Source organism: Apteryx rowi, unplaced genomic scaffold (genome assembly GCF_003343035.1).
Source record: "Apteryx rowi isolate R43461 unplaced genomic scaffold, aptRow1 scaffold_35, whole genome shotgun sequence".
In the NCBI taxonomy this organism is placed as follows: domain Eukaryota; kingdom Metazoa; phylum Chordata; class Aves; order Apterygiformes; family Apterygidae; genus Apteryx; species Apteryx rowi.
The window spans coordinates 3,163,543-3,189,268 of record NW_020449974.1 but is presented as its reverse complement, the minus strand read 5'-3'; the positions used below and the strand labels follow the sequence as shown (position 1 = coordinate 3,189,268).

General features: G+C 40.9%; 1 protein-coding gene across 6 annotated transcripts in view; it reads right to left on the bottom strand.

The window, feature by feature from the left end:
• CTNNA2 (catenin alpha 2) overlaps positions 1 to 25,726 on the bottom strand; it is a 418,807-nt gene that overhangs the window by 115,485 nt on the left and 277,596 nt on the right. For 5 of the 6 annotated variants that reach the window (XM_026072715.1, XM_026072714.1, XM_026072716.1 and 2 more), the window contains exon 7: positions 2,597 to 2,677. In XM_026072715.1, the coding sequence (XP_025928500.1) occupies positions 2,597 to 2,677 (81 nt within the window). Of the gene's footprint in view, positions 1 to 2,596; positions 2,678 to 7,855; positions 7,876 to 25,726 lie in introns of all 6 variants that reach the window. The other variant, XM_026072713.1, reaches the window with a different exon arrangement.

Sequence of the window (25,726 nt, the reverse complement as noted above, 5' to 3'; positions counted from 1 at the left end):
GCCGCGCAGCCGGGCCGTGCCTGAGCCAGGTCCTTCGGTGWGTGTCCTTCCCGCGTAGCCGCGTTTCAATGTCACCGCCGAGCGGCAAGGCGCGAAACGCTGCGTGCGCGTGCTGCTTTACGATTAGCTGTAGTATTTAAACTATAGGGTTAGGGGGTTCTTTTCCCCCCCCTAAGGAGATCGAACAAACAAACAAAATAACCGGCAGCAGCGAGCTCCCTGCTGCTGTCATCATTCTAGCTTGCCGTATCACACAGCRAAAGACGCTTTTGCTTAGCTTTGAGGTTGTGCGCTACTTTTTTTTCACRACAGCCTGGCGTACGGGGGGAAGAAAGACCCCAAATCCTGCCAGTTGGCACAACTTGTTATCAGACCCAGGACTCCGCGCTTTTTCCAAATCGTTCGAAATAAAGCAAGCAATGGCAGCGGGAAGCGACGGGCTGGTGAGACTTGCCTGCTTCCAAGAACTTGCTCAGTCTGACTTAGRTTGATGCTCTTACTGGCAATTTATATTAAGACATATAATTAGATCTCCACAATAGTTTTCCAACGCCCAGGAGAGTTTAAATGATGACGATAAAAAAGGTAATTCCATCAGAATGGGAAATATTGATGGGACTATAAATTGCGAGATGGAATTTTAGCACCATGTGTCCCAGCCACAATCATGTCCGCATGTTCTTTAGGTAATCCAGTAAAAACTCAGAAATAAAGAGCTAAGTAACCTAGCGAGAGAGAGAAAGATCAGCCTTAGGTGGTTGACTACTGAAGCCTGGCAAGGGATCTTGGCTACCGAACGAAATATATATATTTCTTCATTACCAAAATGTATTTCGTAGCCTATTCAGTTTTTTGGTGGTAACATTAAGCTTCATAAATGTGATAGGCAAGGCTCCTTTAAACGGGATTCATTAAAAAAAAGAAGGTGTTACAGTACTCCAAGTTTATTGTCTCTACCATGACATAGCTCAAAAATAGAAAGACTGGGACTGTATTAAACCGCAATCTGAATTCCTGTTCGTTTCTTCTTGAACTGCAACCTCCTGGGCATTAAATTAAGCCCTCAGTGACATCCACGYAATCTGAAACTTGGCAGGGAGAGGGTCTATAGGCAGGTTCGGGTAGGCTCTAGCRCATATACTGTTGATTATACATAGGATGAAACAGGATGTAGACGGCGATTCGAAAGCATAATGATTTATGGTCAGAATAGAGATTGTGTAAACTCCATCTTCCTACATGTGCAAAATCTAGCATAATTATGATCTAATCTTTATTAGTTTACTAGCAACTTCCACAGCTTAAATAAATATTATTCCTACGTAGCATACGTTGACCTAAACATCAGAAACTACCTAAAAAGCTTCAGCTCCAAGCAGGAAAACATTTATATATGTGCTTCGCTTTACCCACATGCAGAGTTCCAACTTTTTCAYGATTGATTTCAGCACCCATGGGGCTGAAGCTACCCTAGAAGTAGAGCGTTTATTAAGAAAGGTGCTACTTTTGTATCACGTTTCAGAGTAAATTTGGCTTTGGAGATGAGTAATTCAGGCAACTGCTGCGAGCCTCGCGCAGCGCAGTAACGCATGTGTTAGCCTGCTACTTCCTCCGAGCGGTAAGAACAGGGGTGGGAGGCAACACATGGTGCAAACGCCACTGCAGAAGCGAGGACGCCACAAATTTGGAGGTCAGAGCAGCAGAGCTCCTTCTTCTGTCATTAGCCGAGCAGCAGACGCGATGCTAGGCTTGATCCAAGGGAGCTGATGAGTCATAKCGTCTGCAAGTCCGTTGCAATATTTTTATCGTTTGGAGAAATAAGCTCTGAGACTGCTCTCCTCGAGCATGTTCGTTGAGAGTTTGGCAACAAGTGAAACGAGCTGAGTTCTGGAGGCGCAGAGCACTGACTCCAAAACGCCTGTAGATGCCAGTCTTTCTGAAACTATCACGTGAATAGATACCTGCAGGTACATTTAAGTCCTTGTCTGATATTGCAGATTTGTGCATTTGGGACTATTTCTACTGAGTCAAGCTTTGACTGGTCGGTAGTCATTTTTTTCAGGGAAAATATGCAGAATTGGGATCATCTCAAAAGAGGAAAAAACAGGCCAAAAAAAAAAGAAAAAAAGGTAATCCCTCCCGCTGTAACTCTGAAAGGGCAAAGCGAAACTCATACAGACTTTCTCTCTTTTGTTTTCCAATATTCCTTCTGTTCTTTTCCATCTCAAGCTTTCTGAACAAATCTTCCAGCCTTATTACCAATCACAAAGATAAAAGCAGTACGAGAAAGCCAGGCTTTCTGGCTGAAACTATGTTTTACTGCTGTTTATCAGTCCTATCCCCAGCCTCACAGCACCTTCATTTAATAATGTACCTAGAAATTTTTCTTCGAAAATTGAAAAAGAGTATTGGGGCTTAGATTTGTAATGTGTTTCAATCTCTCCTTAAGGAGAGATCCTTTGTTTAATGTCAAATGTAACGTAAATAAATAAGGGCATGCATTCTTTCTACTTCCAGAAGTGACAAAATCAGTCCGAAATTGAAAAGCAATGRCTTTCTTAAAAAACAAAGAAGTATTATAAAAGCCATAGATTACCTGTCTTCGCAGGTCTCGCGTTTTCTTGGTCATCTTGTCAATGGCAATGTTCAGYGGGTCTCCCTTCTCCTTCCGCCCAGTCTGTTATAAAAGAAATTATGGAGTTAGAGGAGAACATTCTTCAAAACATCTATCTTTTTTAACAGTATAGATGCATCAAAGGAAATCTATGCATTGCTTTTTGTTTGCTTCCATTAAGCCTTTATTTTCAATGTAATGTTTTAAACATGTTTATGCATSGGGGCACTGCAGATTATTTTAAAACAGCCCTAAAATGATAAGACGAAAGATTAAGGTGACTCACTAGAGAGTTCAGGACTTTTCCACCAATATATTATGTGCATATATTATAGCCCATGCTCCAAAAATCTGGCGAGACCTTTCAATATAAAACGAAAATTAAGAGTTTCTAATCTCCAGCCTGCCAGGCACTGGGAATGTTAAACATGATAATAAGCAGCAACACAGCTTGAGGACAGAAGGAAAATGGTCCTTATGCCTGCCACAGGAATCATAGCGGCAGACGTTAGGCGCAGTATAAAGACAACTTCCACTTAAAACACTTTCCTGCAGGAAGTCTCAAAGCAGAAATCCTCATGAAGATTAAAAAGAGGGGGAGGAAAAAAAAAAAAAGGGTTTGCGGCTCACAATCTGTGAAAAAATATAGTTTGCAGGTACCACAGTGCAGAAAGCTTTAAGTGACTTTGTCAGCTGTATGACGTTTCTTTTAAGAGGCGACTGCTTCTCTACGCTTTGTTAGATCTCTTTGCACACYGAACTCCGTTTGATAGCTTTTTAGCAAGAATCACAAAGATCTTCCATTCTTCCCACCAATAYCCTTTCTTTCCCAGGGCTTTTTAAAAAATATTTCTATTTAGAATTGTTCCTTGCATACGATTAAGAACGATTTGCTAAATTCCAGCTGAGCCTAATAGCACACGTTCTCTGGGATCTATTGAGGACTCACTTTTGGGGTGGGATGGCGATTAAACATATCCTTTCCGTAATGGTCTCGCAACGGCACAGCGCTGTGGTATCACCTCCGCGCTGGCGAGCGGCCTGTGCTGTAATCTTCTGCTTTAACCATTCATTTGAGCGAACGCTTGCTTTCCTTCACTGCGTGTAATTTTAATAATGATATGAGGCCTACGCATTTACGATCATTTGGAAATGTGTGAAACCCCTTTTTTTATTTAGAAATTCAGACATAACAATACCAAATGCCCACAGAATTTAACACAAACCAGAAATTTACCYCTCGGGTATCTAAAGAGACTCCATTACAAATTTACAGAAGTTACGACACAAACCGACACTGGAGAGCAGAGAGAGAAAACATTTGATGCAAGCAGATGCATCCGTGCAGCCCGCTGAGGTTTTTATCTCCCTCTTCTTGTGCTTATCCTTAGACCGAGGTCTGCTGGTCCCCCGCTAACGAACTACGGCTCTTCAGCCTATGCGCTTGCAGCACGTCCTTTTGGGTTTAGAAGTCCCGAATTCAGTCCCTGCTACGTTGCCTAAGACAGCAGCTGCCATACGTGCACACAATCTATAGTTTTGCAGGCTGAAATGTCACAGTAAAAAYGAGAGAGCCTGGGGCAGCTACGCGGGGTTCTGCAGGGCCATCCTAACCGCTGAAATGCTGCGGCAGGGACTGGCAGAGGAACTACTTTCAGCCGGGTTCCTGGTCTGTTCGACTATAAAGCTATATTCTAAGAAATTTTTTAATTACGCTGGCTGCGTGCTGCAGACTAGCTGCAGCAAGTGTCCTTGGCAACATTAGCGTTCAGGGATGCTTTATTTTCCCAGTCAAATAATTCAATTTCTGTAATATTGTTTAAATTCTTCTCTTCCTTCTCAGGGTTTCAGCTTTGATCCATAGACTTACAGGAAGATCTGCGACCACACAAAATGTTCTAAGACATTTATTGCTGGGGCAAGGATGACCTTTTTTTTCCATAAAAAACAGGGTATTGTTGGACAATCTGTGCAAATCTCAGCGAATACTAACACAATGTGAATAATTAAAAAGCAAAACCTGTGACATTTAAGGCTGCCTTGGGCTGGTATTTTACAGCTATCAGACAAAACAACTAGTTAACAATTCTYCGTTGAGCTTGAGCCGGGCAAGCGTACCTTGCGCTCACCACTTGCAAGATCAGGCACTTATATGACCCATTAAAGGGGACATAAAAGTGCCCTGAATATGATCTTGGGACTTCTTCCAAGATGGCCAGCTCTGGGAAGCAATGCTACTGAATAAATCAGGCACCTGATATAAGGCAAAGTTTAGGAGCAAAGGCTCCCTACATTCCCTGAAAAGTTACTGGAGGAAGGATAGAAATTTTGAGAGAYTGACTTAGAGTATGGGAGTTACGCTCCCAGCTTAGGCTTTTTTGCATTGGTCTTTGGAGGAAACTATCATTGACTAAATAGTGAGAGTAGGGCCATGGTAGCCTACATCCAGCATCTTACATCATCTCAACATCTTACATCTAGCATCTAAGTCCCTTTTCAAGTTTATCCTACAGCTCTTTTTGTCTAGTTTTAAATTACATGAAGATTGGCCCTACTGCTAACTACAAGAAAACTGGGGACCACTCTGTGGCCCTTAGGCCACCCAACATGAACTGGCAATGTCCATTCGGCCAGCTCCTTTTCCCTCCAAAGCAGGAAAAAGCCTCACCTRTACTACTTATTGAAAAGAGTSCCTACTCCATGCAATYGCCCAAAYCATGCCTACGCTTTGTCTGAGACGCTAATTGGTATGAGCCAATGCTGGAGAACATGCTGCCAAACAATGTGGACAGAGATCGATCCAACTCTTGAGTTTCTCCATGGCAGCATTTTATTAAATCATTATGAATACAGATGAAATCTTAGAAACTGCGCTCGTGTTCTGCACAATTATTCATTATACGGGAATTTTAGGTGTCGTTTAGCTTGAATGCACTTCACCCGTTACTTGTAAAGTGGTTTTTGCCTTTTACTCTTGTTACAAAACCCTTGCTTCACTGTATGACTTCGAAAAAGGAGAAATTTGTTTAGTAAATCACATTATTGGAAAATAAATAGCATGGCATGTGATGTTAYATAGCTTCAGGCAGGTCTGTCAAACACCATCTGCTCTGTGCTGAAAATATAAGTTTATTAAAGTTTATTTATTTAAGTCCTTAAATACGCTTATATTAATGTTGCTCTGTGCTAAATTTTTGGCCTCCATTCCTAGAAGGGATAGAAGGGAATTTAGCAGTTTCCTGTTTTTCTGAAAAAAACCCAAAGAGCTTGGTATTAAACCTCATGGCATTTCTCTGTTAAGCTTTTTCTATGAAGGGAAGAATGACACTTTGGAGATGGGATAAAAAGGAAGCATAAAAGAGCTCCTGGCATTGGGATAAAAGGAGAAGAAGGAAAAATGCACAGAATTCCTGGAATACATAAGCCAAAATACCGGTATGCACAGTTCCTATGGCTAGAATCACGCCAGCTCATGGCGTAGTAAGGAGAACTTTGTTATGGAAGAATATATTCATTATGGAATATCCTGATTGCGAGTGACCGCTAACAGGGTTTCCACGCTGTTTTTTACTCAGCGTATTTCCAAATGATTCTCCCAGGCCATGTTACTCCCCTCCCAGTTTCCTTAGAGTTTTTCCCTGCCTGCCTGATTTCTTTTCCGCTTATCAGGAGCTAATTTCAAAGGGCTCCTGGCCAGGGGCTGTGCTTCCTACGCAGTCTGCTAGGTCAAAAAGGGATTTCCATTACAGTTGTACCCCAAGGCTGCAGTCTCATTCCCAGTGCCGGCAAAGTAAGATCCAGCTGCCTGGATTTATTTTTCAAGCATTTTTAAGCCTGATTTGCCACCTGCACTTAGAAGTTGAGTAACTTTTCAGCACACGCATGTCTAGTTAATGAGGACCTGGAGAAATCCAGTTACCATCATTTCGTTCTAGAAAATGCTTACAGTCTCAAATGCTGTCAACAATATTTCCTAACCTGTAAAACAAGTAAAGAATATAATCATTGTGCTACCTATATTAAACAAAGTCTAAAAAGCCCCAAAGAAAACCCAAAGAGAAATATGTGTAATATTAAGGTAAGYGCTTAGTTAGATTAGGAAATCCAATCCTATTCAGTTTGGAAGGGAAATAAATAAARTAATAGCCAAAACCATGTAATTATGTTCAGAAATTTCAGCATCTGCCAGAATGATCTTTCCTAAGACAAAACACTGTTTTTCGTTGTAAAAACGGGTTCTTTTTTTCCCCTTTTTTCCTTTGCATGAGCTGTTCACAGTTTMTACTGCTGAAGTAAAATAAAAATCTCTCCGATGTCTTCACAACTATTGAGGACACTTACACCCCAAGACTTGCTCATTAGGGAACCCTTTTGACCAGCATGAGGTACTTATAGGACCTTCTTTTTCAACCTTGGAGAATATCCCAGAATCAGGAATAGGCCAATCAGGCCGATCAGCCTAGAGACACGGTGCGTTTTGGATGAGACACAGTCACCGCGGAAAGAAGATGCTCCAGCATCCAGAAGATGTTCCAGAAGATGCTCGTTCTGTCAGTTTTGAATAATTCTAAATACCCCCAAAATGGAAATTGTAAGAGTTCACAAAACTTCTGAAATTTCAGTACATAAAACAACTGAAATTGCTACCACTATTATGGGGAGGACTTAGATATTATATTAATGAATATTCTTACATGCACACGGAGATTTAAAAGGGAGGATTAGCTACAGTCATGTAAGGTGCAAAACCATTACTCTGAGCATGTTATTACAAAAGTCTTATAGTCAGCTACTTTTTTAGCAGACAGACGACCACGGCTGACCATAGTAACCTACAGGAGGAAAGGAATGGAGTGCCGAGAAATAATGTCACAGGTRCAAAACCAATGTGTATGATTCTATCAGAGGAGACTTGGGAAGAGTTCCTAACAAAATTATTTTCCTTTTCCTTTAAAATGCCCAATGTAGAAGCTCAGTGTAACATGTCAATTTATCACAATTTTTTTATTAAAAAAAAAAAAAAGGTTAAAACTGTGTAAGACGTTTTGGGACCACTGTTTTCACACATTCTTCTGTCTTCCTGTTGCTTTAGGTATAAGCCAAAATGCCTAGGAGAGCTCGTAGTGTATTACATGTTGTAGGTCCAAGACTTCCTCATTGTCATTTATAGAGTAATTTAGCCTCTAGAAGACAGGTGGAAAGATTATCTATTGATTCAAAAGCTACCGTGCCTTGATATACTTTTATATTTTCATCAGCCCCTAGGTAGATGGCTCCATTATTTACAGCTTATCCAGAATTCAATACCACAATGCTTTATTAAGGCGTAAATTGCTGCTCAAAAATATATCGGTCCTAATATTTTCTTTTAAATGTTGAACAACATCACTCTTTAAAAACTGTGCTCATGTTCAACAGCTCTTTTAAAAGTGATGAACGGAGCCTTAGTACTAAGAGGAAGACATTTTGAACAACAGACACAAGCTGCATCAGTGCTTTTTAGCAGAAAGCTAAGTTTAAACATACCAATACATAGTCTTCTTCTGACAGGTTAAGACGAGTAATTTTGGGTCAGGAGAAGGCTAGCTCATACATCCTAGCAGACGTGAGTAGAGGCGAAATTTCACTGGAAGCTGAAAACCCTAGCTGTTAGCTAGGGAGGTTGGTCAGCAAAACATATTTTAGAAAAAATGAGGGACCTCATTGGGAGGTCCCCCTATATATGAGCTGAAGAAGACATCCTAAAAGGAATTTAAAAAAAAATGTTGGAATGGTAAGAAAAGCTCCTACGAACATGGYGTGAATGTGAATTATGTTCCACTCAAGTCAGTGATTTCATCCACATTTTAAATGTATACCTATAGATGATTTTCTTTTTTAGCATTTACTCTAAGACAGCAACTAGACTGGAGGCTCTGTAATCACTTGTATGCCATCTTAACACTGAATTTTAATTTGTATGTTCCAGTKTCCTCTTAATCATTCCTCTGCTCTTGGTGGAAAAATAAAGGGGAACTTTGCATAAATGGGGGGGAAAAAAAAGTTGTTTAGAAAACACTTTTCTACTCAGGTCTTTTTGATATTGTTTATCCAGTGGTAGTTGCAAAGAAGGAAGAAGGTTCGGTCACCACAAAATATGAGCCAGGGCAAGCCAAAAAGATTCCTGTATGTACATTATCTCGCCATGTTGCAATAAAACGCTGAATTGCAGCCTTTCTTCAAGGCACTTCCACAGTCCTGCTCAGTTCGACAACACCATTCACAAAAAAGCCTGCATGTAAACGTGAGCTACAGCCAAGAAGTTCTCCCTGAACAAAACAAGTGCTTTCAGCAGGTTTTAATTACTTTACAGAACTGCAACTAGATCTCGGTGAGCGTAATTGATGCCACTGTAGCATAAATAATCCCAACGATGCACAAAGCTGGGGAGGGCACATCCCTACTTTGCCAGAGAGCAAGTAAAGGCAAGAGAATGTATTCATGAACCGGGAGCTGGATACCACATCCACATCTCAGGTGCACACATCTTAGCGGGTCCAAGCAAGTTTTAGAGAGGTCCGTGCCCAAATAAAACTAAATATGCAACTAACTAAAGAAATCATGGAAACTACATATGTAAACGGGGGAAGACGACTCTTTTGTTCCTCTCTATGTGTGTTCGTATGCAGTCCACATTGCCGCAATATCTCGAGTGCCTTCCAGGGCTGAACTAAGCAGTGTGTTTAATATCAGCCACGTGTGCCTTGTTCTTCCTCCTGTCCTCTCACAAAAAGGCAAATTTGTGGGTAGTGGAGCACTTGACTTCGGTTGGTTTGTTGCTGCTGCTTTTGTTGTTTTGCCCAATTCACAGTTATAATCATTACTTGTCTTGCGGCAATGCCCAAGGGCTTTCAGAAATGTTCTCGATGACAACAGTTTGCTTTGAAGAGCACAGTTAGGATTAGGGCTTAACTATTTTAGTTCCTAAATAACAGTTATTATAATTAAACTGACATGAACCCATTATCATGTACTGGCATCTCAGCTTCCCTAAAAAAAAAAAAACGACTTGAAAAATGAATAGTTAGATTAATATTAGAGGTTGCTGAAAATGCAGACCATTTTCACTCTTGAGAATCATGGCAGTATTATTTTTTTTTCACTTGTAGATATATGTGGAATATTTCTGTATTTCTGTGTATTTCTGAATTAGAGTTACCAAAGTCACTGTGCTGAGTACACAGCCTTTTTTTTTCTCTAGCTACTAACCAAAACTGGCTTTTTCAGCATACTGAGGTACCAAAAATGCAGAAAAAGCAACTGGTGGGATTTTCAAAAGTGCCAAGGCAAGTGTGACACAAAAATCACATTGATTTTGGTTAGGTAAAAAATCTACACTATTCTTTTGCGAGGGCGGGGGGGGAGCCAAACCTACATTAGAAGCTAGAGTAAGGTTAAAATAGGAATCTTGAGCTAAAAGTCCAAAGCYGAGATCCAAAACCTGCCCCTTACATTGACCATTTGAACTAAAAGTGCTCTAAGGGGTGACGGCTCTGCAAGCTCTAGCAGTCTAGCTGCACAGGTTTTGCCCCACAACCGAAACCCAGCATGATGCAGCAAATGACCTTCTTTCCCTTAGGAGCCCGACCCAAGGTGCCAGGCACATGGGAGCAGCACTTGGCTCCTTTTAAAGTCCATGCATGGCCATTTTCTTGAGAAAAATGTGGACAGTGAAAGATTAGCAGTGCCCCTTTTTATGGAAAATGCATAAAGCATTGAGCTGGACGTTCAGTGCGTTCTTCAGCTTGGTGGTGTTCAAAGCCATCTCTTCCATGCTTTAAGAGAGGACCCCAACCAGCAGGCTGGAGGCAAGACGGGCTGGAAGAGAGCACACTCTTCCTCTTGATGAAGCCAGGCATCTGTCCAGACAGCAGAACAATATTCATCAGGTAGAAACCATCCTACCTCCTTCACCTGGCCAGYCTCGCCATCAGCCTACTTCTACAGCCATTACATACTGTATCTTTGAAAATGTGACATCAACAGTATTTCCCCAGGGAGAGGATTTATTGCCATCATTTGAGAGCTGTTATTTCATTAAATTATAATGTRGCGCACACTCTACTTAGAGAACGAAGAGAGCGTTCTCAGGGTARGATCCATCTCATTTAATTTTACCATCTAAAAGTACTGAGTCTAACCTAGCTATCTGGGCTCCTTCTATATTCAATACGTAGTTACAGGCATTTCTAGAGCACAGTTCATCCACCTGTCTTATGCATCTATTTTAATATGGGATACATATCACTACATGGGGCTGCTTCTGCATCCACCACAAATGGAGGGAGTGTCATGATACTAGACGGTTAATTCTTAAGTGACTAAGGGACATGAGATGAAACCCCCTCTTCCTAACTACAAGAATGTCCAGCCCTCCTAAGGCTCAGCCCAGAGACTGCATCTTGGACAAACTCTGCACGTTTTGGATAATTTTCTTTGAGAGAACTTAAATATATTAATGTTGTAAGGGCATCCGCTTTTAACAAACTCCCCCAAAAGTCATTCCTGTACCTCCRGGGCGTGATATTTTTGAGGAGTCTTGGAACAATTCGCTTTCTTCCCACTGTCTAAAAGGAACATACTTTATAAATTTAAGATTAGGCATTAGATCTTAGCACCCTTGCTAGTTTTTCCAGGCTCTCTCACCCTTCAACCCCCCCTTAACCTATACACACATAAAACCACAAAACTTTAATACTTTGGTCATCACTACCCATGGCCTTAGGACAACGTTGTGTAAAACCTGTTTCTTATCTTTGTAATTAAAGGTGTGATTGTCACCGTAATGGCAAGACACAGCCAGATGCTAGTCACAGAAAAGTGGCAATTTGCTGGAGAAAAAAACAGCTGCAGCTGAATTTCTCTAAACTCAACTTCCTCAAATAAAAACCTATGGTAACCTTACCCTAATCTGGAGCAATTTGCAATATATCACTTTCAGTTAAAGTACGGGAGGAGGAAAACATCAGGTTTTTCATAGAACGAACTGCGTATTTCTAGTCAGTTGATGTCTGTATACAAAATTGATGCTGTTACAGTTAAATGCATAAAACCCCTAGACTTCTGGGGACAGAAATGTAGTCGAGGTAAATTGTTCTAAATCCATCAACTTCAATGAAGCCACAGTAATTCACACCAGCTGAGAACCTTCTCCCTCATCAGTTAAATGAAACCTTACAGCTGCTCCATTTAGAAGGTCAGAAGTGTTTACTCCAGAATTYGAAATTGTTCTAATTTTTTTCACAGCCATCCACTTACAGGGTGTCCACTACAGACTCCCAATTCAGCTACCAACTGCTTTCCAGCTGTAAATTGCAATCTGCTTTTAAATCACTTCTGGCGATCATGTCTTAAGCTGAAATAACTTGAGGAAAAKAAGACAGTACGCATTTCTTTCTTTCCCTTAAGACTTGGCAGTCCATAGTTATGGGCTACGTAAATAAAAAGAATTAAAGTTTACCAAAGTTTATACGAGCTCTTGAGAAAAGCATATTCTATTATTATAAGGATAATTCACRCTTGTAAGGGATAAAATAATAATAACATCTACCATATTTTCTATTACAAACTTATCTGTTAAAACAGTTTAAGTACGACTGGGTAGCTAAGAAAAGAGGAGGGGTGGAAAAGTGCAGGGGAGGTCTTGCAACATTTAACAAACACCACCATTTGACGGTATCCATCAGGCTCCATGTGACGACAACATTTGACCACCACAACTACGAGGGGCAAGTGACGAAACAGAGCAAAACGAAACAAAACTACGAGAACTTGCATCTACTTAAACTCCTAAAAGAGGGATTAAAAAGAAAAAAAACGCAGCGGCCAAGGACGAGCTCTTCCGATTTCTACAGCGCAAAGCCGTARTCCCTTCCTGCCACCTCCTCGGATCAATGTGCTAAGCGATATCCATTCCAATTACTTGTCGCTTTAATCAGAGGTAGCGAAACACAATTACAGGGCATTAGCGGAAGAGCCCGCACAAAATAACGGAGTGCCCATTTGGGATGTCTGAAACAAAAGACTGTTGAAAATAACTCTGTGACATTTTCATCAAGAGTCTTTATTAAACTGTTTTTTTTTTTTTTTTTAAGTAAAAGCCCTCTGTAAATGCTATTCTAAGCTAATTACGCATAAAACAATGCTTTAAAGCTATAAACTGATTAGAGTCCTTATTTCGCCTTTTAGATTTCCGAGTTTTTTCCTCTTTTCTTCTCTTCTTAGAAAAAAATACATACACAGAGATAAAGACCTTTACTGAAATGATCACTGGTGCATTTACAAAGCCTTTCCATGCTCCCTCCCAAGTCATCAGGAATGATACCATTATCTTCAGTTGACACAAGATCAAAACATTCACGTGGCCGGCATACTCCAAATTTCCGCTTAAACGTAAGCCGTATTTTTGGAATCATCAAGAGGATGATTTAGATTAAATGGATGAAACGGGAATACAAGACTATTGGAGCTGAATGGCCGAGCAAAAGCAAACCTGCCCCAAAACGTTGGGTCTCGAGCGCTCAGGTGGGATACGGAGGCACGTGCTCTGCTCCCTGGGGTCCCTCCCACCCCTTCATCCCAAACTGCCTGGTAGCTCAGTTTCAACAATTTAGGCAAAATATACGCCCAGCGCAGAGGTGTAAAAGAAGTAAAGATACGTGACTCCCCGCAACAGGGGGTCAGACCCAGGTCTCTCATTCCCCGGGTGATACTCAGCGATTAAATAAAACGGCAGCGGCAGAATAATCRCTACTGAATTTCGATACAAAGGAATCAAAAAGATGTTCCAAAAAATAACTATCAGCATACGTCTTCAAAATACAGCGTGAGCACAAGACCTTCACTGGAAAAGGACTTCTGCCTACCAACCTTGATTCTCTTTTAAGATCCAGAAAGTATGGGGGCTCGCACTGTGCTCAGCACAGTTACTCTGCTGGATTGAGGTGATTCCACTTTTTGGGGGTACTTTTGCTAAGATGCATCTGCTCCCTTGCACTGCATACGAAGTCACGACGCGTGGCCCAGGTCTTGGATACCTCCGTGGTGAAAAGCATTTAAAATGTTCGTGTTGTAATTCCTAGCTCATAGACTCGTAGCCTTTAACAGGATTTGTACCTTTACCTTCTGTATTCCTGAGACAGACAGTCATTAATTTGACCTGGTCCGTAGGGTAATTGAATGAATAGCCCTGCACGTCCACAGAACTGCCTGCAAAATGGGTTATTACTGTGAATGTGCAATATGACAAGTTAACTCAGCTATCTTTGATAATAATAACATTGAACTGTTAAGGTCTCGTATCTAATGGAAAAGGAAGAAAATAAATGAACGTGCAGCATGCAGAACCACTGTGGTGAGGAACAACTTACATTCTGCCAAGTCTTTCAATATAAAAAGGATAAAGTTAATTCTATTTTTAAAATTTCCTTGACACATCTTCCTCTCCTGGCAAAACTGAAGTCACCAAAATATCTCGAAAGGGGCTAAATACAAGATAGTTCTTTTGGTAGACTGCCACAAAGACTTCTTGTAGGACATGAAGTGTAAACATTTTTAAAGACTGCTAAACGAAATCCCAGCAGACTGAAAGCTGTGGTTCTACTGCAAGACCTGAAATAGCTTTCAAAGAGATTTGCTATTGTGGTGGTGCTAATTGGCACCACCTCCATTCCGACGTTCGTAAATGAAAGTGATAGAGCCTTCAAAAGTGCCAAAGGAAGATTAGCTGCCCAAAACAACATTAAAATGTGATTGGATTTGGTTTCTCAGCTCCAAAGTTTTTTATATTTTGCTAAGTTATTGAGATGCTTTTGAAAATTCATCCAGTGAGACAAAAGCGTCTCATTCAAAAGGTGTTTTTCAAAAGGGCAGAAGGACTGAAAGTCTATGGGGATTTAAATTCTTAAATTCCCCTGGATATTCCTACATTATCAGCTCGTATTGGCTTTTGAGCTGAATTACTGATCTGGAGTTGTACTGAGTTACTCATTGCAGGAGGTATTTTAGTGTTGAATAATGCATGATTCGTACCAAGACTTGCAAAGGTGGTAGATCAGAAGTTACCCACAGACGTCTGCAGCTCTTCAGAATACTTTTTAATGCAAGATGCATATAGGAACTGACTGTAATTGGTAAAAGCGCCTACTGACTTCTACACCTGGTTTTCCTCTTGCCCTCCTAAACAACTTAAACTTTGACGGTCAGAATTAAACCTACTTTTTATGTAGGTGAACTCTTTTAAATAGAGTTATTTTAAACATTTCCTAATTTGATTCTACCGTGACTTCAACAGCAATTTTAGCGGTAATGCGACATAACATTCCCCATTCCCTATCTTATTACTCTATTCTTATATGCAATACCCTGTAATTTCATTGGCATTAACTATAAAATTATCGTTGAATAAATGTTTTCTTTAAGTTCTATGATTTCAACAAAACGGGAGCAATCGCAGAGGTTGCGCACCTCGCACAAGGTCGGGCCACGTGCCACCGAGATTGCAACTGAATCCACGATCTCCGGGAACTAGACTCCGTTTCAGTTTCCCAGGCCAGCTCTCCTCCTAATAGCCCGCATTTTAGGCAAGTTTGCTGTAGTACGGCAATTAGCATTAAGGGTGAGTCAATTCCATGATGATCAAACGCCTAAAGAAATTTTAGAAAATAAACTAAAGCCCGGCAGGAGAAGCTCTGTCGCTCTCCACACCGCATGATGCTTTTCATTTCGAAACTACTAAGTAAATTACTGAGAAAAAGTTACTGTGAATAAAATGGGCTGCACTGTGTTAAGTAATTATTTCTAAAGTGTGAAATGGGTAGGAAGTAACTCATCTTAAAGTGGTGCCATGATGCATATTACCTCTCTAGTGTAAAGTGAACAGTCTTTTTTTTTTTTTTTTTTTAAATCTTGCAGTAACAAGCACAGAAAGCACAGAAACGATTTTTTTTTTTTCCTAATGATCTTTTTATGTGGGAGAGAAGTGTAAAGATTCAACTTGTGAAACTACGCTGTATTCTGCTCTTTGTACAGCGCTAATGTTTCTAGAAGAAACTTCTAGAGAGAATTATTTTCACGAACTCTCAGGGAACGCCCAGCATATTATAATTATGTGAACGCTCCCAAGTCAGGTAGCACGTGATGGAGGCAGGATCTCAGCGGCGCAGCACTGCTAAGAGCAATTTGTGGCACAGGCTAAAACACAGCTTGCTTTTAAGTGTGTCTTGCAAGTACGCGTGCTGCACACCCGTTCCTCGGTCTTGAAAGCCGGAGTAGAAAGAAGGTCATTTTAATAGCAAAGTTGCAATCACAGCATGGGTTAGGAAAATACCCTTACGACGYTTCGCAGAGAACAGAAGAGATTTTTGCAATGAATTAATATGTAGAGGCATAAAGACTGGCTATTTCCAAAAAAAAAAAAAAAAGGAAAAGGTTACTTCTTCTCCCAGATTTTTGGTTTTGACAATTGTTATTAAAAGTTGCAAGAACTGAGGAGGAGGAAGAGGAAAAACAAATACGAATCAAAAAAAGAGCTTTCTCTAGGAGAAAAAGTAACGCAAACACTGGTTGTCACGAAGCGCGTTCCCTGGTTTGCTAAATTRCCACTGTCCATTTTAAGGAGATCCACACGCACATTAAAATGCTTTATGCAGTGTATATGCGACATTCAGCCCCAGTTCCAAAAGAAGAGCTAAAGGGTATCTACCAAGTGTAAACTCCTTTTGGCCTCAGTCCGGAAACCGTCTTTGAGGCTTGACCTACGAAAGACTTTCTCTTAGCRCAGAGGGCTCGACTGGGGTTGGCCATGGGAAGGGTTTTGACAAGTCGACGCTGCAAAGCCCTCTCCAGTGACGCAGAACAAGCCTCCAAGCAGAGCGAGTGACCTCTGCTTCTCCGCCAAAATATCTATATATTAATAGCTTGTTCTCGGGGATCGGAAAGCGCTGCCTCGAGGAGGGGAATGGATGCAACATGGTAATTGCCACGCTTATGTCATTATCTCAATTATATCAATGTTTGATTACTGCCGTGCTTTCAAAGGCAGTAGGTTTAACATGAGGTACGTTGCAACGGGCAATGGCAAGGGCTTCTGGAGAGCTTTCCCATAAAGCAGGAAAATCAGGCGATGGTGACAATACTGCATCAGGATGGGTTTTCCGGCCACCATATACCTCCGCTGAGGGATGTAGCCTCGTCCTACAGAGGACAAGGGGGGAGCGGACCAGCTCATGTCCATGGCCGCACCATAYGATGCACCTGCAAACATCTCTGCTGAGCCTGTTTAACTACCACCACGTGCTTGCGCAAAACAAAAGGACCCGTATTTACCAAATGAATATTTCACGGGCTTCTTTACAGCCACAGAGATCCACTTCACTGCAAAGTACGACTTAAATGCACAACTGCGTGCACACACGTACAGGCATCTGTAGCCTCAAGGACGAAATTTCAATTTCTAGATAACTTGYTAAATCAAGATAAGAATAACCATCAATCATCTAATACAGGTAAAGAGTAGACATTCGGGGTAGGAATGCTTTTTAAAAAAAAAAAAAAAAAGAAAATGAGCCTAGCAGAATGACTGTCTATGCTCACAATCATTTTCACTGATGAATCCCAGAGTAGGTTACTACAACAAATAGTTTCTGCTGGTAGAGCTCTTTACTACTAATATCACTCTGCTCTCAAAAAGCTTCTATTTTTGACATCAGAAACAAACCGCAACAACATGCAAAAGAACGAGACGTTGCCTCAGAAAACTATTGCTCATCCAAAGAATTCCAAGTTTTGTCAAAAGACAAAAAGAAAGCTGGATGGCATATATTTATGTGCTTGTGTGTGTGCAGTGCTTTTATCATTCAAATCCATTATACGTTAACTTCTCATAAACAAAATAAAGAAAAAAGGAAAAAAACCCATGATTTATTGATTGACATGTCTAATATTTTCAGAGCTAAGGAGGGAAATGCTCTGTATTATGCCTTATTTTAAATATTTTATTCTTTCCGACGCTCTATTTATATGTTGCAGAACATGTTGCAGAACCGCACACTTGCAAAGAACAAAAGTATTATGACTGCTCAATCAGCTAGGATTTGCCCTGCTTTTATCCATTATTGTACAGTCCTTAATTATATGATCACATATTAATTTTTCACAGTAGCTCTGCTTATGCACACATGATGATGAACACAGGATAGATGATCCTCATTTGTTGCTGAGCTGTTATTTTTGTAAACCTTGAATCTAGCATGGTAATTAAGGTATGACTCTTTCCTTAGGAAATAGATATTAGTAATCCAGCCTGATTTACATCAGCCTAAAAATTATATAGTATATTCATGAATACAGACCAATTTCCACTTTCCTGGACTAGAAGTCATGGTCTTCTCTAATTCCCTGTGCCTGACCAAAAGGTTTCTTCAGGAAAGGCTCACTGACTTCAGAAGTCGATGAATGAGATCACAAACTATTTTGTACAGCACAGTTATCAGTTAAAAAATAAAAATAAAATAAAATAAACAGCAGTAAGGATAGCAGCTGAATATCCTTATTGCTATTTGCATTCTTCTTCCCTGCATGCAATTTATAGGCTGCATCATTCTCCAGATGCACACTGAAATAAATAAAKAAACTCAAAACAAATATATGTATTTTTTTTGCAAGCATTTTAGGAATTTGAAAGTTCATCAGGGCTTTGGTATGTGCTTTTGTTCAACCTGCATTTTTACTCCGAATCGGAATCATTGAAATTAATCAACTTCTGTCCTCTGCATTGTGGGACTGAGAAACAATCTACGAGTCTAAASAACAAAATCTGTATTTCTGAGAAAGGTCTCAGTTTCTTCTGTGCATTCTCAGACAAGATATACGGAGTATTCGTGTGGTTGCTGTGAGGTCCCAGCTGTGCTCCGCTGGGAAACGGTGCACAGCAGTGGCAGGATCAGCTGGGTAATGCAAGACAGGGGAACGCGAATTGGGGCAAAGACTATCTCTCCCCACATCAACTGCAAAGGAGAAGAAAAGCCACCTTGTGATTTCCTGTGCAGATACACACCATGTAAATGATTGATTTTGAAAAAAAATGCTTTGTATTTAATTGGGCACACGACTGTAAAATCAGCATTTAGACACGACGATCTTTGTAAAAGACTGCACTGAAAATGAGCAGATCTTTTTACTGCTTCATAAACAGAGGGTGAAATAATCTGTTTTGTAAATATGATCTGCAAATATTTATTTTAAAAAGCCAATAACYTAAATATTCCTCTACCCAAGCATTTTTTAAATGTCAGTTACTATAGCATCGGAGAGCAATCACACAGCTAAATGATGCCTTAACCAGTTTTCAGTGATAAATGTGCTGTAGCTGCAACAGAATATTTATTAAATGTTTTCCATTTGATCTTGTTGTAGGACTTTGCTCTTCTGGATTGCCAGTTCAACATAACTCCTTTACTACTTCCTGGAATTCATCATATAAATACATTAGGACAATTTCCACAAATTTTGATATTTAATATTTTTTTAGGAAATTTTTTTTCTGAGCACCCTTCTGGAGTGGTTCCCCTCCTCATATTCCTTGCAGGTAGCGTATGCATACTATACTGAACAAAAAGATATGATCCCTAGACATAATAATGGCAATCTAAAGAGCTTAAAGTCATAACGCAGGCTAGGAAATCAGAAGAATGTTGCTTAAAATGCACAAGCTTTTACAAATTAGAATTTTTTTRTGTTATGCTCACTTGCCTTTTGGCTTTACGTCTTAAGGGGCTGTGTTTCAAACAATTCTTTGCAAGGGTTAGATTAAATGGTTAGATTAGGGTTAAGCTAATAATTCTTTGCACGAAACAAAGATACAGGGAAAACCTAAATAATTGGAGGTTTCAAAACAGAAGAGTTAGGTACAGCGACCACAAATCATAAACAGTGTTTGTAGTCTTAATTGTCATCCCACTCCCTCGTACCATCGAAGCCCTTCCGTGTTCTACGGCACCAGCCGCCTACTCCCTCTGCATCGCTCCTGTGAAGCCTGCGAACGCTATCCAACGTTTCTCCTCTGCTACGCAAACATATACAAATGGCTATCCATATGCATAAGCAGACAGGCACACTTCCAGCAGAAAGCTCAAAACCCTCAGTCAAAGCCAGTGTCCTCGGTCTCGTACGAGACACAGGGAGTCACGGCTCTTGTCCCAAGAGCCCGTGGTCTAATGAAAACACGCACTACAGTGAGTGGGGAAGAACATGGTGAAGGCGAATTAGTAATAAAAGTACTGTCATACAGACGCAAATGGTTTAGTCATTCATCTCCTCAGACCCTAGATTCCCATGTCTCATCTGCCTTTCCTTTCCCACATCAGAAATATGACTCAAGGCTTGCTCCTCTTGGTGGCACTTTTAGCTTTTGTTTGCTTTCCTTCTTTCCGCAGAATCTATCTCAAGTTGACCTTCTAGCCGGCGTTGTGAGTAATTCGTCTTACAACAGAATCAAAAGCATCCTCTTGATGCCTTTGATAACTTCATTTCCCCCTTTCTTTGTAGCCACTAAATGAGCCAGTCTTTGCCCACTGCACAGTCAGTGTTCTGCACAATGTCTAAATTTGCTCCAGAACTTGCTCCAGTTTCACAAAAGCATAGAACTGTTTTTTGCTGCTCCTAGTTGAGTTGCCAGCATTGCCCAATACACTTTTTCTCGCCTCCTCACTCCCCCAAGTCATTCGCTTCACCCGTGAAATCGCTTGTGGAACCTGCCAACACCTAGAGAGCTTCAATGGAGACATCTCTTGGTCTGTTGAACCACTTTCATGAAAATGTAGTCCCTCAAAATATCTCAGGTAAAACCTGCCCTTTCTCTTGTCCTTGTTGCTTCCATTTCTTTACGTTAGTGGTCCCTCAACAATTTGGGTTAACTGACCATTGCCAGCCTTCGCTCTCTCTTGCGGATCACTATTCAGTGTGATCATCCAGCTTGCTGTTAAAAACACTGTGAACTACGGTGACAGTGGCCAACAACAAATGGCTTACCTTTTTCTCATGGACCTTAGGAATTACTAATTTAGACTGAAAATACTGGAAAAGCGCCTTCTGCATCTTTTACAACACAGAGAAGGCAAGTGAGCAGTACAGGATAAGGAAAAAACCTTACTTTGAATGGCAGACTTCACTGCTGTTTAATGACTAGCATGACTGCTTTCATGGATAGATGTGAACATCAGCTCAATTTGGGCAGGAAGGAAGAATTACAGGGGAACATTTTCACAGGAAAAAATTTTTTTAAATATTTAAATTTTAGATGCCCTTTTTCCAGAGATTCAGCTAACTAGTAYTAAAGCTACTTGTATTTATGCAAATATAATAAAAAGAAACACAAAATGTTATAAAAATAAACAAAATTATATAATCAGTTGTCTCTGAAATCATTATCCTACTTGAAAACACAATAAAATACAGACGTATTGGACTTTCCTGGAAATTTCCTACATGCTTTTTAAGAGAAGTCTGTTCAAAGCAGAAATGTAGGGTGAACTTCTGGAGGAAAACAAAGACAAAACACCGTATCTCCCCTTTCCCACCTATAGATTACACTGTTTAGAGCAATTTGTTTGGGGCATTTTATGACCTTTTCCGCTTGTATGAATTTCTCCTGGATTCTGGGAGACTCGCAGAGAAGCACTGAATCAAGTCCAGGAAGCTTTTCCATGAAGAGCAAGAACGCACTTTTAGCTCGGCTTTCTGCATCAACAGACACGGACCCATATTTAACTCGTTTGTCCCACTTAAATCAAGTGCTTTTTATAAAGGGACATCCCCCACCACCCACAGGAATCTGATGGTGAGCGCGCTGCGAACAAACTCGGTTTCTACGCCGATACRAGGATAGCATATTGTGCTGATCAAAACCACACGAGACACTGTCACGTTTACAAATAGGGGCAGGATTTTAATTTAAATGTCATTTGAAATTTCCACTATTCGACTTCTTCGCTATTACTCCTTTTTTTTTTCCCCTTCTTATTCAAAAGCTACTGAGTATCTTTATGTTTTTATTTTAATTACATACTCAGCTACCCCCAGTTATTAAGCAACATACCAAGGCTGTATCACCAAATTGGCACTATTCACATTTCTTTGTGTGCTAAGCAGGTCAAATTATATCACCCATGTGCTATAATGTATCCTGGCTGCAAGTAAATCCAGTGAATATGGTCCTTGTACCTTCGTAATAGACTGCAAAATTGCTTTGGCAGATCTTGAGCTAATGTTAGTGCCAGTATCAGTTTGTACATCAGTCAGATTGGACACATTTTTCTCCTAAGATTACCAACACTCTACCCCTAGAGATGTATATTCATAAAACTTTTGTATTCAAATATGCACYGTTTCTACTAGTCCTATCAAATTCCTGCAAATTTCACATAGTATTAGCACTTGCAAATTCATGTTTTTTTCCTGCCTTTGTCCAATATTGTATTTCTCCATATCAATAGCTTTCTGCTCTCAGTCTTTCCGAGCCCATTCCGCCTCTATTTTTGCTCTTCTTTCATTACTCGCAGTCCCAGGCTCACAAATTGCCAGTCCCTACTCTTCCGTCTTTTGCAGCTCACTGCAATATCAGACGCTCAACATATAAGCCTTGCTTTAACCCAGCTTCTCGCAGAAAGACAGCGCGCCTTGACCAGCTCAGGTTTATTCCGGCCGTACGAACGTCTGAGATTTGCAGGAGAGGAGAAAGCGCTGTCAGCGGCGCCTGCCTTGAGGCTGCCAATTTACAGGTATTTTGTCAAGTCCCAGCTTCGAGATTTCATTTTGGGCAGGTAAGAACCAGCACGTCTCTACGGTTGCCTGATTTGAGAGTGAAAATACAGCACGCAGAACAGGACAGGCCTTGGAGAGAGGACTGCGTGGGGAACACGTGAGGAGCCCTTGGAGGAGGAAGCACAGGCCCCAACACACACATTCCTGGGCAGGGAGCGTGGTCCTTAGCTCCCAGCCAAGTTTTCCCCATGCTTGTCAAAGGGCTGGTTCCAAGCAAACAAAACACGGGGCAGAAATTTGCCCCTTCAGTCGTAATCCATGACAGGCAGGGAGTACAAGACGACATGATGGACACGGCAGCTCAGCATGGTCAACTGCCACCTGGGAACGATCTGGACGCCTCGGCTATTGCTGTTTTCCAGGCCACTCAAGCAGGGCACATACATGAACATGAGAAGAGAGCTCCGTACTGCCTGTTTGGATGGAAGCACAAACCCAAAAGGCAACGGGATTGCCATTCAGAGCGACGGCGACTGCAACCACCCATGTGATGCTTGGGAATGGGGAAAATGTCACCTTAAATACGTGTGGTCATTCGTGTGCAGCCATCTCCAGCTGCTTCTCCCAGAAACGAAGCCATGGGATGACCTCCTGTCCAATGGGAGGGAGTAGCAGCAAGATTAAACGAGGAGAATAGCACAATTAGTAACGGAGCCGACAGATTGTACCATGTGGGGAAAAAAAATCCCGTATGCTTTTCATAAGGGACATGGGATCTGCGACTGTACTGGAAGAAATCTCGTAACATGCACGGCATTTTTAAACTGCAACATGCTGCAGCAAAATAGCTCCATAGAGATTTAAAACCTCTGATATCAAAAGGATGGAGGAGCTCTGAGTCCTCGTGCTGCCAAGCCTYTGCAGACCCCGTGGTGGAAACTTAAGCCTCGAACACAGCGTAACTGAGACCGGGCATCTGAGTCTCAGTGTGCTGGGACAGTAAGAGCAATAGGACACGTGAYGCAGATTACAACTAAAAAAACCTGAAATAAAAATAAGAAATAGGAAATATAAACCAGGAAGCAAAGCCTGGACAAGCTGTTCTTTCTTTCTTTTTTTTTTTTCCTTCTTTTTTTCCCCCCTCTAAATGCTTAACTAAGGTATTGTGATCTTGTAGATGGGAAAACCRTATCACTAGTTGGGGATGAGTTGAGAGCTATGCCTCTGCTCCAGCAGAGGATTCCTGCTGTTTGTCTTGTCAGTTTAGTCTCTTTCTACTTTTTCCTATCTATTTCATAAGTGGGAATATTTCACATAGACATTCCAAAGATAAATGACATAGAAAAATATCGGAAGTGCAAAAATACCATTGTACTGGAAGCTATAGAAGTACCTGAGATAGATAGAAGTGTCTAGAGTATTGGACAGGTGTCAAATAAATTGAAAGTAATAATATAATAGATTATTCCACATGAGCCATAGTTTCATGGAAATGCTGTTAAGACAACAAAAGAATCGTATCAGCTTGTCATTTATCGCGTGTGTGTGGGCTTGTAAATAACCATCCCAACAAACCAAAACAAAACTGCTTTAGTATATTCCTGGGAGAATATTGCTACTGAATAAATAACAGGAGCTTTGCTTCAACACTGCAAACCAAAGCTGTAAGAGAGAGTCTCCTAATCAAATATATTCTGCATAGATGCTATCAGATCTATTCTGCATATATGCTAATAGCTGAGTAACTGGGGTGACCTTGAGGTGTTAAGGTTTAAGGCAGGCAGGTATAGACACATCTTAATGGATATAATACATGTCAGGACCTCACTGAAATAATTAATGCTTTGGAGACTCCCCAGGGCCATAGCTGTCCAGCTGCACGATTTTTTACAAATAATGCAGGTAATCAGTAATTCAAATGTTATGTCTAGCTCACAGGGACATGATACATGAACGCAGTATGTCTTCTCACCGAGACTTTATCACTATAAATGAGGAGACAGGCGTCTGTTTCCACAGCAGAACACTGAAAACATTTTTAAGAGTGTTATTTCATATTAAAATAAAAGTTAAGGAAATGCATAATTTAGCACAAAGCACTCGTGGCACTGGCATCATCGAGCTCTACGGGAAGGGCTGTCACACAACTGAAATGGCAAAGGCTTGGGCCCCGTTTGCGTAAGCATCCACGAGATCAGAGTTCCTCCAAAACGGGAAGAAAAACCTCTCTTATTATAAATCCTTGTAGTTTTTTTCATTTAAATTATAGAATTAATTTCTACTCTCTGTACTTTCTGGGCAGGCGGAGGAATGAAGCATAGCTTACATTGCTTATGAAGGTTACCTAAACACTCTTTCTTTCTCATTACAGGACTTCTAAATTCCCAGCTCAGTCCTAGAGTGACAAGGAGATGATCTGTTTTGTTCTTCCTTTGTAAAGTCCATGCGTAACTATACAAAGTCAAACAACTACAACTCACGCAAAAAACTGGGAGGAGAAAAGGTAATCTTGGTGTAGGTGAGGTTTTTTTTTTTTTTTCCTTCCACCATCACTGTCAGATGTGGACGCTTCCTTCTGTTCCTCGGTTTCATTAATATAATACAATTATCCATGCCATATAACGAGCTCACTACGTAAAAGCAATTCTTTGACTCACTTAGAAATGACACAGAAAGGTCTGTTCTGGGTCCATCAATGTTTCATACTGTCATTAATGACCTAGGTGATAGAATACTGACTAYGCTTATTAAATTTGTAGGTGACACCAAGCTGAGAAGCACTGAAAGCGCTCTGGAGGGCAGAATAAAAATTCAGAACGATCCTGACAAATTGCAGCTATGTCCTCAAAAAGGGGGGGAAAAAAAGAGGCTGTTCAACAGGGTCATGTTCAAGATGTGCGCTCAGTCAGGAATAACCAGCTATAAAATACCGAACAGGTAGTAACTAAGTGGCAAATCTGTAGGAAAGGTTCTCGGGGCTTTTGTGAGTCACAAGCTGAATGTGAGTCATCGATGTCACCCAGCTGCAGAAAAGGCAAGGCCATTTGCCCATGTAAAAACCCAACCGTGGCTGGGGAGACGCAGGAGGTAATCCACCCACTTTTCTCAGAGCTAGCAAGGTCTCAGCTTGAATATGATGCTCTGTTTTGGCACCGCGTCTCAAGAAAACGTGGAGCATTTAGAAGGGATCCAAAGATCAACGAGAGTTCCCGAAGGTCAGGAAAACAAGGCCAATGCTAAAAGCTTGGACGCACTGGGCTTGTTAAACTCTTGGCTGGTAAGAAGAGTGAAGCGCTGGAACAGATTTCCTTGGGA